The 16,753-nt window shown below is 46.3% G+C and overlaps 2 protein-coding genes across 2 annotated transcripts; both read left to right on the top strand.

The window, feature by feature from the left end:
- The first annotated feature begins 5,940 nt into the window (after positions 1 to 5,940).
- Positions 5,941 to 6,321, top strand: LOC142663052 (histone H2B 1.1). Its single transcript, XM_075841350.1, has one exon. It carries the CDS (start codon positions 5,941 to 5,943, stop codon positions 6,319 to 6,321), a length of 381 nt encoding a protein of 126 aa, XP_075697465.1.
- A 2,456-nt stretch (positions 6,322 to 8,777) lies between these two features.
- Positions 8,778 to 9,170, top strand: LOC142663051 (histone H2A type 1). Its single transcript, XM_075841348.1, has one exon. The coding sequence runs from the start codon at positions 8,778 to 8,780 to the stop codon at positions 9,168 to 9,170; it is 393 nt and encodes a 130-aa protein (XP_075697463.1).
- The last annotated feature ends 7,583 nt before the right edge of the window (positions 9,171 to 16,753 follow it).

Below are 16,753 nucleotides of genomic sequence, written 5' to 3'. Positions count from 1 at the left end.
TAATGCCTGTAATATGAAGGAACAGGGACGTAATGCCGGTAATATGAAGGAATAGGGACGTAATTCCGGTAATATGGAGGAACAGGAACGTAATGCCGGTAAGATGAAGGAACAGGGACAAAATGGCGGTAAGATGAGGGAACAGGGACATAATCTCGGTAGTATGAAGGAACAGGGACGTAATGCGGGTAATATGAAGGAACAGTGACGTAATGCCGGTAAGATGAAGGAACAGGCACATAATGCCGTTTCAGATGAGGGAACAGTGAAATAATGCCGGTAAGATGAGGGAACAGGGACACAATGCCGGTAAGATGAGGGAACAGGGACAAAATGCCGGTAAGATGAGGGAACAGGGACATAATGCCGGTAAGATGAGGGAACAGGGACATAATGCCGGTAAAATGAGGGAAAAGGAACGTAATGCAGATAATATGAAGGAACAAGGACATAATGCCGATAATATGAAGGAACAGAGACGTAATGCCGATAATATGAAGGAACAGGGACGTAATGCCGATAATATGAAGGAGCAGGGACGTAATGCCGATAATATGAAGGAACAGGGACGTAATGCCGATAATATAAAGGAACAGGGACGTAATGCCGATAATATAAAGGAACAGGGACGTAATTCCGATAATATGAAGGAACAGGGACATAATGCCGGTTCAAATGAGGGAACAGGGACATAATGCTGGTAAGATGAGGGAACAGGGACATAATGCTGGTAAGATGAGGGAACAGGGACTCAATGCCGGTTATATGAAGGAACAGGGACATAATGCCGGTAATATGAAAGAACAAGGACATAATGCCTGTAATATAAAGGAACAGGGACAAAATGCCTGTAATATGAAGGAATAGGGACACAATTCTGGTAATATGAAGGAACAGGGACGTAATGCTGGTAATATGAAGAAACAGGGACTTAATGCCGATAATATGTAGGAGCAGGGACGTAATGCCGGTAATATGAGGGAACAGGGACATAATGCCGATAATATGAGGGAACGGTGACGTAATGCTGGTAATATGAAGAAACAGGGACTTAATGCCGATAATATGAGGGAACAGGGACATAATGCCGATAATATGAGGGAACGGTGACGTAATGCTGGTAATATGAAGAAACAGGGACATAATGCCTGTAATATGAAGGAACAGGGACGTAATGCCGGTAATATGAAGGAATAGGGACGTAATTCCTGTAATATGGAGGAACAGGAATGTAATGCCGGTAAGATGAAGGAACAGGGACAAAATGCCGGTAAGATGAGGGAAGAGGGACATAATCTCGGTAGTATGAAGGAACAGGGACGTAATGCCGGTAATATGAAGGAACATGGAAATAATGCCGGTAATATGAAGGAACAGGTACATAATTCCGTTTCAGATGAGGGAACAGTGAAATAATGCCGGTAAGATGAGGGAACAGGGACTTAATGCCGGTTATATGAAGGAACAGGGACATAATGCCTGTAATATGAAGGAACAAGGACATTATGCCGGTAATATGAAAGAACAAGGACATAATGCCTGTAATATGAAGGAACAGGGACATAATGCCGGTAATATGGAGGAACAGGGACAAAATGCCTGTAATATGAAGGAACAGGGACATAATGCTGGTAATATGAAGGAACAGGGACATAATGCCGTTAATATGAAGGAATAGGGACGCAATTTCGGTAATATGAAGTAACAGTGACGTAATGCTGGTAATATGAAGAAACAGGGACTTATTGCCGATAATATGAAGGAGCAGGGACGTAATGCCGGTAATATGAGGGAACAGGGACATAATGTCTGTAATATTAAGGAACAGGGACATAATGCGTGTAAGATGAGGGAACAGGGACATATTACCGGCATTATGTCCCTGTACCCTCCTACAGTGAACATAATGCCGGTTATATGAAGGAACAGGAAAATAATGCCGGTAAGATGAAGTAACAGGGAAATTATGCCGGTAATTTGAAGGAACAGGGACATTATGTGTGTAATATGAAGGAACAGGGACGTATTGCCGGTAATATGAAGTAACAGGGACGTAATGCCTTTAATATGAAGAAATAGGGACGTAATTGCGGTAATATAGAGGAACAGGCAGATAATGCCGGTTCAAATGAGGGAACAGAGACATAATGCCGGTAAGGTGAGGGAACAGGGACATAATGCCGGTAATATGAGGGAACATGGACTTAATGCCGGTTATATGAAGGAACAGGGACATAATGCCTGTAATATGAAGGAACAGGGACAAAATGCCTGTAATATGAAGGAACAGGGACATAATGCTGGTAATATGAAGGAACAGGGACCTAATGCCGGTAATATGAAGGAATAGGGACGCAATTCTGGTAATATGAAGGAAATGGGACGTAATGCTGGTAATATGAAGAAACAGGGACGTAATGCCTATAATATGAAGGAGCAGGGACGTAATGCCGGTAATATGAGGGAACAGGGACATAATGTCTGAAAGATGAGGGAACAGGGACATATTACCGGCATTATATCCCTGTACCCTCCTACAGTGGACCTAGTGGCAGTAATATGAAGTAACAGGAAAATAATGCCGGTAATATGAAGGAACAGGGTTGTAATGCCGATAATATTAAGAAACAGGGACCTAATGCCGGTAATGTGAAGGAACAGGGACGTAATGCCGGTAACATGAAGGAACAGGGATGTAATGCCGGTAACATGAAGGAACAGGGATGTAATGCCGGTAATATGAAGGAACAGCGACATAATGCCGGTAAGATGAGGGAACAGGGACACAATTCCGGTAAGATGAGGGAACAGGGACATAATGTCTGTAATATGAGAGAACAGGGACATAAAGCCGATAATATGAAGGAACAGGGACGTAATTCCACTAATATGGAGGAACAGTGACGTAATGCCGGTAAGATGAAGGAACAAGGACAAAATGCCGGTAAGATGAGGGAACAGGGACATAATGCCAAAAATATGAAGGAACAGGGACGTAATGCCGGTAATATGAAGGAACAGGGTCGTAATGCCGGTAAGATGACGGAACAGGCACATAATGCCGGTTCAGATGAGGGAATATGGACATAATTTCGGTAATATGAAGGAACAGGGACGTAATGCTGGTAATATGAAGAAACAGGGACATAATGCCGGTAATATGAAGGAACCGTGAGGTAATGCCGGTAAGATAAGGGAACAGGGACATAATGCCGGTAATATGAAGGAAAGTACAAGTAGAAGCGGGAAAAGAGCTGCCGGTATTGTAAAATGAGCTTGCAATTCAAAATCTGAGTTAAGCCAATCAACGGGAGGGGGAGGGATTGGTAATGTAAATTAGCTGAGAGGAACGCCCCGGAAATGACATGTCTCTCTCTGGTCCACCCAAGGTCTATATAAAGACGCGCCCCGCGGTTCTCGGTACAATATTTCTCTTTAGCTCCAGCTTACAGGATGTCTGGTCGCGGTAAAGGAGGAAAAGGACTCGGAAAGGGCGGTGCTAAGCGGCATAGGAAGGTGCTCCGTGATAACATCCAGGGCATCACCAAGCCTGCAATCCGCCGGCTAACTCGCAGGGGAGGCGTCAAACGCATCTCCGGTCTCATCTATGAAGAGACTCGCGGCGTGCTGAAGGTTTTCCTGGAGAACGTCATCCGTGACGCCGTCACCTACACCGAGCACGCCAAGAGGAAGACCGTCACCGCTATGGACGTGGTGTACGCGCTCAAGCGCCAGGGCCGCACTCTCTACGGCTTCGGAGGTTAATTCTGCTCCATCTTACACAACACAAAAAAGGCTCTTCTCAGAGCCGCCACATCCTCTATAGATCAGCTATGATGTCTGCTGGTGACCGCTCGTGTATCTGAGCAGTGACCTTCTACTTCTATATACACGGGGGTAGGGGCTTCAGTATCACGTCGGTCTTCCAGTGAGGAGCCGGATATGTGGACTTCAGTGTGTCCCCTAATAGCGTCCTAGAAGCAGATGACTGAATTGGGTCTTAGACCAGGGAATGTTAATCTGAAGGGCAAGAGGATCACTCGCCAGCAAGTATAGCAGTAAGGTACTCAGGCAGGAAAACACCTCCTCGTAGCGGCGCTGCCGGACGCCGTTTGTGCCGATGCCTGCACGTACAGGAGTGGCAGAAACACCGCTGAATATCCGCTTAGTTGCTCATAGCGCTGTATAAGCGCACGAGCAGTGGATCAAACAGCTGACTTGCGGTGTTGCTTCTTCGGCGTCCAGCTTGCTGCTGGGCAACGTGCTTTCCGCAATCCTTGGAGAGAGGGCCAGTGTTTTCTTAGCTGCTGTCACTGCTACTAATGTTACCAGATTCTTACAACAAACAATAAATCTGTTACTGGGACCAACTTTGACACAAGTATCGGCTCGGCCCGTATCTCATTCTGCCGGACGGCTGGGATTAATAAGGCTGCTGGCAATAAATCTGTTAACCTCTAGTACTAATAATGAATCTGTCTGCTGTCCCGATATAGGACTCACTTTATTACAGTAACGCGTGCAGTTTCTTGCAGAGCAACATTTAGTGAGACGCATTCAATGAATGAAAAAGGACAAAACTGATGCAGCTGATACGGCATTTTACAAGAGTAAAACCCAATGTTGGAGGGGCCGTGTTTTCCAAGCTGCTCTCATTGCTACAAATGTTACGAGATTTTCAAAACAAACTACCAATTTGTAGCACCAAGTTCCACATAAGTATGGACTTGCATTGTCTTGTATGTCACTTTGCCAGACTGCTGGTATAATCGCGCTGCTGGCAATACAATGACAGGAAACAGAATGCACCTATTTCTACTTCGTACTAACACTGTGCGTTGTCTATACTTAGGACTCCCCTCATCCCACTAACGCATGAAGTTGCTGCAGAGTAACATTTACTGAGACGCATTCAGAGAATGAAAAAGACAAATTGATGCAGCTCTATTCAGAAGTAACATCTAATATCAGAGCTCCAATAGTGCGGTACTTGAGGGAGACGAACATTACAGCCCAGTTTGTCCCCTTTATGCCCCCACTTTTGATATTTGATTTATGTACCTTTCCCTTTTATTCCCCTTCATCTACGATAAGTCACAATGCTGAATGGAATTTGTTCATTAAATGGGGTGTTCTCTACATAGGGACCGTTCACCCCTTCCCTGTTAGGTAGAATATACCTCTAAGCTCGTTGTTTTATTGATCTATAATTTTTCTTAATTCGAGAGATCCTTTGATCCGTGTGCTTCTTGCCCTTCTCTTCCCCTCCCTTTTTCATTTGTTCACATTTAGTTGGTGGTGTACACCAGGGCAGAATTAGAAGCAATGAGAGTCCTTGAGAGGAAGGGTTTGTTACCCTAATAGCGTCTCCTGTGTATATAAAGCATTGCCGCAGACCCCTCGTAGGACTTCTCCTTTGTAGTTTAGGAACTGCTCTTATCCGTACATGACGCGGGGATGGAATCTTACCTAAACACCTGGGATGATGGTGGTTATACTTCAGGGGGACCGAATTGTGACAACGCTCTTGAGACTGGAAGATATAATTTAAGACACTATGTAGTCGGGGACGGGTTGTAGATCATGAACACGAATCACTGGAGTAGTTGTACTATTAATGTGTTCTGTACAGTATAGTTAGTGCATCAATGAGGACAGCGCCACCATCTACCCGAGGCAGTAGTTAACTACTGCACCGCTCACCAGCTCCTGTGATCGGATAGATTTAAATCCACCAACAGAGAACAGACTCGTGGAAACCACCAATTAGCTGCACTGGGAGTGGCTTATGACGATTCCATATGTCACATGACTTGCTCTTCCAGTAGAACAGCGGTCAGGCAGCGTTGCTCATTTGCATAGCCCGTGTATAAATACAGCAGCGGTGAGAGGGTAAAGCATTCCATTATCTCAGTTGTGAGCAGATCGCAGTGTGTCATCATGCCTGAGCCCGCCAAGTCTGCCCCGGCGCCCAAGAAGGGCTCCAAGAAAGCCGTGACCAAGACACAGAAGAAGGACGGCAAGAAGCGGAGAAAGAGCAGGAAGGAGAGTTACGCCATTTACGTGTACAAGGTGCTCAAGCAGGTCCACCCTGACACCGGCATCTCGTCCAAGGCCATGGGCATCATGAACTCCTTCGTCAATGACATCTTCGAGCGCATCGCAGGGGAAGCCTCCCGCCTGGCTCACTACAACAAGCGCTCCACCATCACCTCCCGGGAGATCCAGACTGCCGTGCGCCTGCTGCTGCCTGGAGAGCTGGCCAAGCACGCCGTGTCCGAGGGCACCAAGGCCGTCACCAAGTACACCAGCGCCAAGTAATGTGCCCCGTCCCTGCAGTAAGAACACAAAGGCTCTTCTAAGAGCCACCCACCTTGTCTACAACAGAGCTGTGCCTGCTATTGTCTGGCCTCCCGCTAGTCTCCCTGTTCTGCGGCCGTTCTCGTGTCGGTTCAGATGCTGCTTCATACATTATGTGGCTGCCGGACAGGGAGGGACAATGCCGCGTGTGAGGAAGCCGGGACATGGATCCTGCGGGCAGATGACCCGTCATAATATCACACTGTCCAGAAGAAACAGAACATTGTACATTAGGAGACGGGAGGAAGCATGGGACATCTGTAAATAACAATGATGAGGGTAGTAGTCAGATTTATAACAGATGCCAGCGAAACTGCTTGTCGACGATAGAGAACAAGCAATCACACTGGCGAGGACTGGATAAAGGGTGGTTATTGTAATACAGGCGGAGCAGACTCTGGTGTCTCCTCTGTGCCGGGTATTGTAATACAGGCGGAGCAGACTCTGGTGTCTCCTCTGTACCGGGTGTTGTAATACAAGTGGAGCAGACTCTGGTCTCTCCTCTGTACCGGGTATTGTAATACAGGCGGAGCAGACTCTGGTGTCTCCTCTGTACCGGGTGTTGTAATACAGGCGGAGCAGACTCTGGTGTCTCCTCTGTACCGGGTGTTGTAATACAAGTGGAGCAGACTCTGGTGTCTCCTCTGCCGGGTATTGTAATACAAGTGGAGCAGACTCTGGCGTCTCCTCTGTTCCGGGTGTTGTAATACAAGTGGAGCAGACTCTGGTGTCTCCTCTGTGTCGGGTGTTGTAATACAAGTGGAGCAGACTCTGGTGTCTCCTCTGTGCCGGGTATTGTAATACAGGCGGAGCAGACTCTGGTGTCTCGTCTGTGCCGGGTATTGTAATACAAGTGGAACAGACTCTGGTGTCTCCTCTGTGCCGGGTATTGTAATACAAGTGGAGCAGACTCTGGTGTCTCCTCTGTGCCAGGTATTGTAATACAAGTGGAGCAGACTCTGGTGTCTCCTCTGTGTCGGGTGTTGTAATACAAGTGGAGCAGACTCTGGTGTCTCCTCTGTGCCGGGTATTGTAATACAGGCGGAGCAGACTCTGGTGTCTCCTCTGTGCCAGGTATTGTAATACAAGTGGAGCAGACTCTGGTGTCTCCTCTGTGCCAGGTATTGCAATACAGACTTTGCTGTTACAATAATCTTGCACAAAACAACAAAGTTTTCTCCACCCGTATTACAATACCCGTTTTTTTTTTGGTGCAAGGTTATTGTAGCCGCAAACTCTAGTGTGTTGAGTCGTTATTTTAATACAGGTGGAGCAGTCTCTGGTTTCTTCTACACGCTGTACTAGAACAGGGACATAATGCGGTAATAGGAGGGAACAGGGACAAAATGCCGGTAAGATGAGGGAACAAGGACATAATGCGGGGAATATGAGGGAACAGGGACGTAATGCCGGTAATAGGAAGGAACAAGGACATGATGCCTTTAATATGAGGGAACAGGGACATATTACCGGCATTATGTCCCTGTTCCCTCCTACATAGGACATAATGCCTGTAATATGAGGGAACAGGGACATAAAGCCGGTAATCTGAAGGAACAGGGACATAATGCCGGTAAGATGAGGGAACAGGGACATAATGCCGGTAATATGAGGGAACAGGGACATAAAGCCGGTAATATGAAGGAACAGGGACATAATGTCTGGAAGATGAGAGAACAGGGACATGTTACCTGCATTGTGTCCCTGTACCCTCCTACATAGGACATAATGCCAGTTACATGAGAGGACAGGGACATAATGCCGGTAATTCGGGAACGATACGGATGTAATAAAGACGTGTTACATGTTTGTACGTCACCACCTTTATACTGGAGATTGGCAGCGGACGTTGGAATTGTGCGTTTCACGGTATCGTTGGATAGAGAAGAATCAGCCCGTGCAGCCCGCAGATAAGCCCCTAATGCAGCAGCAGCTCTGCGCTATCACACCCGGGAATGTCCCCCCATATCCTGCAGCATGAAGGAGCGGCTGCACGGACTGAACGACTCTTCCAGACATGGGAGACCAGCGGGAATAAGGACATGCGCACGAATAAGCACAAGATGGAGGCGGCAGCTCTGTTGTAGACTTGGTGGGGGGCTCTTAGAAGAGCCTTTGGGTCCTTCCTGCGGGTACGGGGCACATTACTTGGCGCCTAATGAGAAGAAGCCGCCGCTGCTGCTTTATTCCTGCTCCATTCGAGTTCAGGCGGGAGATGTTCCTATTGGTAGAGACGGAGGAGGGGGCGTGGTGTTATCTGCGAGTCTATAGAAATATTCTACTTCCTCATTGGCTACAGCGTCTGGCGTTGAATATCAGTTTTAGATGCGGCCAATCAGAGAAGAAGCTCTCTGCTCCATCCGGGTATAAGAAGTGGCGGTCGGAGCGCAGCCGTTAGATCTGATCAGATAATAGACATGTCTGGAAGAGGAAAGCAAGGAGGCAAAGTGCGGGCTAAAGCCAAGACCCGCTCATCCCGGGCAGGACTTCAGTTTCCTGTCGGTCGTGTGCACAGACTTCTCCGCAAGGGCAACTACGCTGAGAGGGTCGGCGCCGGCGCTCCGGTCTACCTGGCCGCTGTGCTGGAATATCTGACCGCTGAGATCCTGGAACTGGCCGGAAATGCCGCCCGGGACAACAAGAAGACCCGAATCATCCCCCGTCACCTGCAGCTGGCCGTGCGCAATGACGAGGAGCTCAACAAGCTGCTGGGTGGTGTGACCATCGCTCAGGGAGGCGTCCTGCCCAACATCCAGGCCGTTCTGCTGCCCAAGAAGACCGAGAGCAGCAAAAGCGCCAAGAGCAAGTGAGCGCCGCTTATCCCACATTTAACCACAAAGGCTCTTTTAAGAGCCGCCCACGTAATCCTTAGAACAGAGCTCTCACCGCTGATCTCCGATATGTAAACGTTCTGCGCCAGATAAGTGGCGCTGCTTGTACAGAGATCTAGCCATATGAATTCATATACCGCGGGGTTTCACATTGGAGAGGAAGCCGTAGGGTGGGTGGGTGTAGAACTGCGTTACTCATGACCTATACATTCACTACTGCCTCGTGCAGATGGTGGCGCTGTCCTCATTGGTGCACTAACTATACTGTACAGAACACATTAACCCGTTAGTGACCGCCAATATGCCTTTTCACGGCTGCCACTAACGGGCTTTATTCTGATGCATAGGCCTTTTCACGGCACTGCATCTGAATAAAATTGTGGCGCCGCGAAAAGAGATAGCTCCCTGCTCTCAGCTACCGGAGGTAGCTGAGGGCTTGGAGCACAGTCTGGGGACCGTTGTTGCGGTCCCCAAACCGGCGATCGCCGGTATTCAACGAATACCGGCGACCGCCGTTACAATTAATACAGCGGTTGAAAATTTACATTTTTATCTCCTCTCACCATGAATGTTTGGTGAGAGGAGATAAAAAACTACTTGTTAGGCCCCCGATCGTGCCCCCCCTCCCCCCAACCGCCGGAAAAAAAAATGGCGCACGCATGCACTGTCAGTGAAAGGCAGCTATTCTGCCTGTAAATAGAAACTGATCAGGGACCGTTATAATTGGTCCCTGATCAGATGGTCACTGTGATATACTTATCACAGTGACCATAGTCCCAGATTTTCAAAATACAGCACAAGATTTGTGCTCTTTCCCTCCCTCCTCTCACTGTAGTTGATCTGTGAGAGGAGAGAGAGAGATACTATACAAATCTTGTGCTGTATTATACTGTAAAATACACCACATACATACTCGCCAGTGTTCAGATATTATCCGAATATTGTCCGTAATCACCCCAGATTACCCGTAATCACCCCAGATTACCCGTAATTACCCCAGATTACCCGTAATCACCCCAGATTACCCATAATTACCCCAGATTACCAGTAATCACCCCAGATTACACGTAATCACCCCCGTTTTTTTGTTTGTCTTCTAAAAAAAAATACAATTATTAGTGTGGTGAACATGAACCGCAGAAGCCGCAGAATGTTCTCTGCAGAGCAGGCATACGCCATGCTATGCTCTAGCGGTTCCGGCAGTGATACGGACACTGCGTCAGAAGCAGAACTTGGCTCAGAAAGCGACACAAGTTCTGCTTCTGCCACTGGACCCCCCAGCCCTATGGTGGTGGACGCAGCGGTCAGCGGTGAAGCGTCGGGAGACGGGCCTAGTACTGCAGTCCCTTCCGCAATTTGGGATCCTGCAATTGCTTTCTCCCCCCAAGTTTTGCCATTTACAGCGACTCCAGGCATCAACGCAGATGTCTCAAATTTTAGTCCCTATAATTTTTTTCATTTGTTTATAGGCGATCAGGTCCTGGAAATAATTGTCCAGCAGACGAATTTATACGCCAGGCAATTTGGCACCCAAAATCCCAGGTCTTGCTATGCCAGAGGATGGATCCCCACAACAGTTTCTGAAATAAACATTTTTTTGGGAATTACCCTAAACATGGGCATAGTAAAAAAAACCTCTATCCGCTCCTATTGGGCTACCAGCGCTATCCATAGCACGCCTGTATTTGCAGCCGTTATGGCCCGAACGCGCTACGAGACTCTAATGCGTTTCATGCATTTTTCTGACAATACACAAATCCCCCCAAGAAGTGACCCAGCCTATGATCGCCTCAACAAACTGAGACCCCTCATCTCCCTCCTAAGCGACTCATTTTTCAATTTATACACCCCAGGCCAAAAACTAGCGGTAGACGAGTCCCTTATGTCCTTCAAGGGCCGTCTATCGTTTCGCCAATACATCCCCTCCAAAGAGCCCGATACGGAGTGAAACTCTATAAGGTGTGCGAGAGCACAACGGGCTACACCTGTGCCTTTTTTATATATGAGGGCAGGGACCGCCACCTTAATCCCCCAGGATGCCCAGAGGATATTGGCATTAGTGGGAAAATTGTCTGGGAACTCATGGTGCCATTCCTACAAAAAGGGTACCATGTGTACACCGACAATTACTACACCAGTGTCCCCCTGTATAAGTCCCTCCATGCTGCTAATACAGGGGCCTGTGGGACGGTACGAGAAAATAGAGTCGGCTTCCCTCAACGACTGGTGTCCAAGCGACTAGTAAGGGGTGCGTCACTCTCATTCACCAGTGACCAGCTGCTCGCTGTCAAATGGAGTGACAAAAAGGAGGTGTACATGCTCTCCACCGTGCACGAGGACACCACAGTGGCAGTGAGAGAGAGGGGCGCTACCTCTGATAAGAGGAAACCGGTCTGCGTTGTGGACTATAACAAGTTCATGGGGGGAGTCGATCTATCTGACCAGGTCCTACAACCGTACCTGGTCAAGCGCAAAACTAGGGCCTGGTATAAAAAGGTAGCGATCTACCTCATCCAGATGGCCACTTACAACAGTTATGTGCTGTACAAGACCCAGGGAACGCTCAGTTTCCTCCAGTATCAGGAGAAAATTATAGAGCGCCTCCTGTTTGACTCCCCCGCACCTGGAGACTCCTTTGAGTCGGAGAATGTCAAAAGGCTCACTGAGCGCCACTTCCTTCACCCCGTCCCTGCCACTGTGAACCAAAGATACCCCCAAAAGAGATGCCGGGTGTGCAGTAAGCACGGAAGGAGGAGCGATTCCCGGTTTTACTGCCCCATGTGCCCTTCAAATCCAGGCCTGTGCAACTACCCCTGTTTTGAGTCCTACCACACCGTATAATTTAGGGAACACCAAAAAAGGTGGGGGGGGATTCTTTTTAGGGAGTCAATTTCATTTATTCATATTTTATTTTTCGTTTCTGAGCTTTCCAAGGGAGGGAGGGATTCTCACGGGGAGGAAGTAAAGTATTTATTTCAGACTGTAAAACTAAATTTTCCCTTTATGATTTTTTTTTATACATTTCTTGGACAATTAAATCCAGGACTTGATCACTCACAAATGAATACTGTTTATTGTGCAGGAGCCACATCTGTCTATTCAGAACATGGACCCCACAAGTGTTCTTGAAATAAAAAATAAATGTGGGCATTGCATTTATTAGTAGATAAATCCCACACCTGCGGCCCGTGCCGCCCCTGAATTAGTGGATAAATCCCACACCTGCGGCCCGTGCCGCCCCTGAATTAGTGGATAAATCCCACACCTGCGGCCCGTGCCGCCCCTGAATTAGTGGATAAATCCCACACCTGCGGCCCGTGCCGCCCCTGAATTAGTGGATAAATCCCACCCCTGCGGCCCGTGCCGCCCCTGAATTAGTGGATAAATCCCACACCTGCGGCCCGTGCCGCCCCTGAATTAGTGGATAAATCCCACCCCTGCGGCCCGTGCCGCCCCTGAATTAGTAGATAAATCCCACCCCTGCGGCCCGTGCCGCCCCTGAATTAGTGGAAGTCGTGCATTTTAGCAATGGTTACAAGAATAAATTGAGGATGTATTTCCTTTTTGTTATGACTATGTCCTGCCACATGCGGCTGTTACATTCCTAATTCTGTACCGTGATACGGGCATGATATTTTTTTTTTGGAGGATCTCTAATAATCGAGCTGTTCCTTATCAATACACCATGGGCTTTGTTACGGTTCTTCTGGAAATACTGACATCATTTTGGGGATTAGTGATCCTTTACTGTTCCTATAGATGGTTTTGGACCCTGTCCCTCTATATATTCTGTAGGTGATTGGTTGTTTTGTGCACATAGCGGTTCCTACCTTGCCGGGCAGGGGTCTGTTATGGTGTACTGCGTCACTTGGCACGTTCGTCCCTCATAAGGATTGATGGAGCTAAAGAGACGTTGTACAACCAGTCACTGAAAAAAAAAAACCTTGTCATGGCCGCCCTGCAGGTTCTTCTATCTAGTGAAGACTCGAGTTTGCCACATAGTTGGATACATTTTCCTCCATTTGTTTGAAGATATTGCCCGTCACTCCAGTACAGTTTATTTTTTCCTCTCTGACTGATTTTATAGTAGGACAGAATTCTGTCCACAATGACATCATAATGGCACCAACTGCTTCTTCAGCAAGACATAGTCATAAGTACAGGCAAATACGTCTATAGCGACATGTATTCGTTATGAATACACGGCTTCACTTCTCTTCTGTATGCCGCACAAATTTATTAATGTGGCATATTTCTAACAAAATAACCTTCTACCACGTCTCCTCTATTTCATGTGGAAACGTAATAAGAGTTTGAAGAAAACATTATATACCCATAGTGTCTGAAATGATACCCATTATTTCCTCGTTTAATACATGTTTGGTCCGCATGCCCACTACACCACTAGATGAAGACCTTTAGGGGTTTAGTTTTTAAAATGGGGTCATTTCTGCGTGTTTTTTTTTTTGTTCAGGCAGCTCAATGCCTCTAAATGCATGATATGGGGCCGAGAATTTATTCAATTGTGCCCTGAAAGCCAAAGGGTGCTCCCTCTCTTTTTGGCCCAGCCACACGTCTAATAAGCAGATTGGGGCAACAATGAGAGTATTTTTGAAAACAGGAGAAACGGGGTGATAGATTTTGGGGTGTGTTTCTTCATTTTCATGGTCGCTTTACAAAGAAATCTGTCTTCAAAGTGATACTTTTATGAAAAAAGTGAAGTTTAATTTTTTTTCACCTGCTATGCATTAAATTTAGCAAAAAACTGTGGAGTCAAAATACTCACTACAGCCCTAGATAAATACCTTAAGGGGTCTAGTTTTCTAAATGGGGTCGTTTATGGGAAGTTTCTATCGTTCTGGTAGTTCAAAACCTCTCCAAATATACATTCGGGCCTAAAACATTTTCAAGCAAAAGTCCTGAAAGCCTCTGGGTGCTCCCTTCCTTTCAGGCCCTGCCGTGTGTCCAGGCAACGCATTAGGGTCACAATGGGGGCATTTTTGAAAACAGGAGAAACAGGGTGATAGATTTTGGGGTGTGTTTCTTCATTCTTATGGTCGCTTTACAAAGAAATCGGTCTTCAAAGTGATAATTTTATGAAAAAAGTGAGATTATATTTTTTTACGCCTGCTTTGCATGAATTCTTACAAAAAAACTGTGGGGTCAAAATACTTACAACACCCCTTAATAAATACCTTAAGGGGTGTAGTTTGCAAAATGGGGTCACTTGTGGGGGTTTCCACCATTCTGACACCTATGAGCCTCTGAAAACCTGGCTTGGTGCAGGAAAACCAAATGTACTTCAAAATGTATAAAATTATTACTAAAATTGTAAGTCTTCTAAATTGCTCAAAAAAAAATTTTTTTTTCAAAAGTGCTGCCAAAATAGAGTAAAGAGATGGAAATATATATTTAATAAAAAAAATTGTACAGTATGTGTGTACATATGTGACATATTGCCGTTAAAAATAGGGAAAAATGATAATTTTTACAAAATGTCTTCATTTTTTTCTATTTTTTTATTCATTTCCGCAAATCGTATCAGTCTACTTTTACCACTAAAATAAAGTACAACATGTGATGAAAAAACAATGTCAGAATTACTTGGATATTCAAAACTTTCGCAGAGTTATTCTCTGATGAAGTCAGACATACCAGATTTAACAAATCTGGCTTGGTCATTAAGGCCCAAACAGGCCCCGTCATTAAGGGGTTAATACAGGTGGAACAAACTCTGGTGTCTGTGCCTGGTTATTGGAGCAGTCTCTGGTTTCTTCTACACGCTGTAATAGAACAGGGACATAATGTCGGTAATATGAGGGAGCAGGGACATAATGCCGGTTATATGAAGGAAGAGGGACAAAATGCCGGAAATATGAAGAAACAGGGACATAATGCTGGTGTCGAAGAAACCCCTTCCAGGTAGCACCTTTTGGGATGGGCGTTCTAATGGGCTCCCTCTGCTTTGTCAGGTGGTATTCTAATATGGTAATTGAAGTATCAGCAGTGCACCGGGAGATCAATAAAGACAATAGCAATCTGTTGTCTCAATCAATATTCTCATTTATTATCAAGATACATAGGTTAATATACCCTCAGGGCGTACCCTCTAACCAGGGTGTTACCTCTCATGGAACAACCAATCATAACATTTTACACGTAGACTGAAAATACGTCACAGGGTACCTTCCCACTGAGGTCACGTGATCTTTCTAACACCTGCAAATCCTGGCCTACAAACAATAGAAATGTAGGAGGTTTTCATAAGTGTATGTGGTGATTTCATATATGTGTGTGAAATACTGAGATGAAGAGAATTAATTACAAATATGATGATTATTTCAGGCCTAGGCGTTCTGCCAGACTCCTATCTACCAGTATTGAAGGCCACGAAGAAGAACACAAAGTAATAACTTATTCCCTTGTGATTTAAGCAGAACCAGAAAGAGATCATTACAAAATGGAGAATCCATATCTTCATAATCCGGCATCCTGCTGGATAATTCATAGTGTCGTTTAATACAGAGAACATAAGCAATTTGACCAGCCATCACAAACCCCCCTTTTTCTCATATTAAAATACAGAGATTAAGAATGATCTGATTATAAACCTCAAATAAAATAGTGAATAGGGCCACTACTAGTAATATAATGCGATCACCAAGTTCAGGTTTGGGTATAGGGTCCCGTCAGTGCGTTGACGAGTCCCGTAGTTGCTCGTCTGCACGGCTGCTTGGATTTGTTGGACCCTACCTCTGTCAATATTTTATATGGTGATAACAATAACAACATGTCCTGTATAAAAGTCCTAACATGTATATAAGATATAAGTGGCAAAGCTTTAATAAATGAACACACACTTAGTGTTACATGGGGGGGGGGGGTGTTCACCCATTCACCAGGTTCTGGCCTTGTGCATAAAATCCCTGTCACATAGGGTATTGTTGATTAAAAGGTTTCGGCTTATGATAGACAATTTTCTTAGCCTTCTTACATAGCATAGGTATCAGATATGCTACTAATTTAACAAAAACGTATATAATCAATATTACGAGTAATATATGTAAAGCGCCTTGCATGAGTCCTGCAGCCCATCCTCCAATGCCTCTGAACCATGAGTCCTGCAGCCCATCCTCCAATGCCTCTGAACCATGAGTCCTGCAGCCCATCCTCCAATGCCTCTGAACCATGAGTCCTGCAGCCCATCCTCCAATGCCTCTGAACCATGAGTCCTGCAGCCCATCCCCCAATGCCTCTGAACCATGAGTCCTGCAGCCCATCCTCCAATGCCTCTGAACCATGAGTCCTGCAGCCCATCCTCCAATGCCTCTGAACCATGAGTCCTGCAGCCCATCCCCCAATGCCTCTGAACCATGAGTCCTGCAGCCCATCCTCCAATGCCTCAGAACCATGAGTCCTGCAGCCCATCCTCCAATGCCTCAGAACCATGAGTCCTGCAGCCCATCCTCCAATGCCTCTGAACCATGAGTCCTGCAGCCCATCCTCCAATGCCTCTGAACCATGAGTCCTGCAGCCCATCCTCCAATGCCTCTGAACCATGA

This window comes from Rhinoderma darwinii, chromosome 11 (genome assembly GCF_050947455.1).
Source record: "Rhinoderma darwinii isolate aRhiDar2 chromosome 11, aRhiDar2.hap1, whole genome shotgun sequence".
Taxonomy (NCBI): domain Eukaryota; kingdom Metazoa; phylum Chordata; class Amphibia; order Anura; family Rhinodermatidae; genus Rhinoderma; species Rhinoderma darwinii.
The sequence above is the reverse complement of the archived record's forward strand: the minus strand, read 5'-3'. Positions and strand labels throughout refer to the sequence as shown.

Bases quoted from the DNA above. Each gene is read 5' to 3' on its own strand.
- LOC142663052 (XM_075841350.1), top strand. From the start codon at position 5,941: ATGCCTGAGCCCGCCAAGTCTGCCCCGGCGCCCAAGAAGGGCTCCAAG.
- LOC142663051 (XM_075841348.1), top strand. From the start codon at position 8,778: ATGTCTGGAAGAGGAAAGCAAGGAGGCAAAGTGCGGGCTAAAGCCAAG.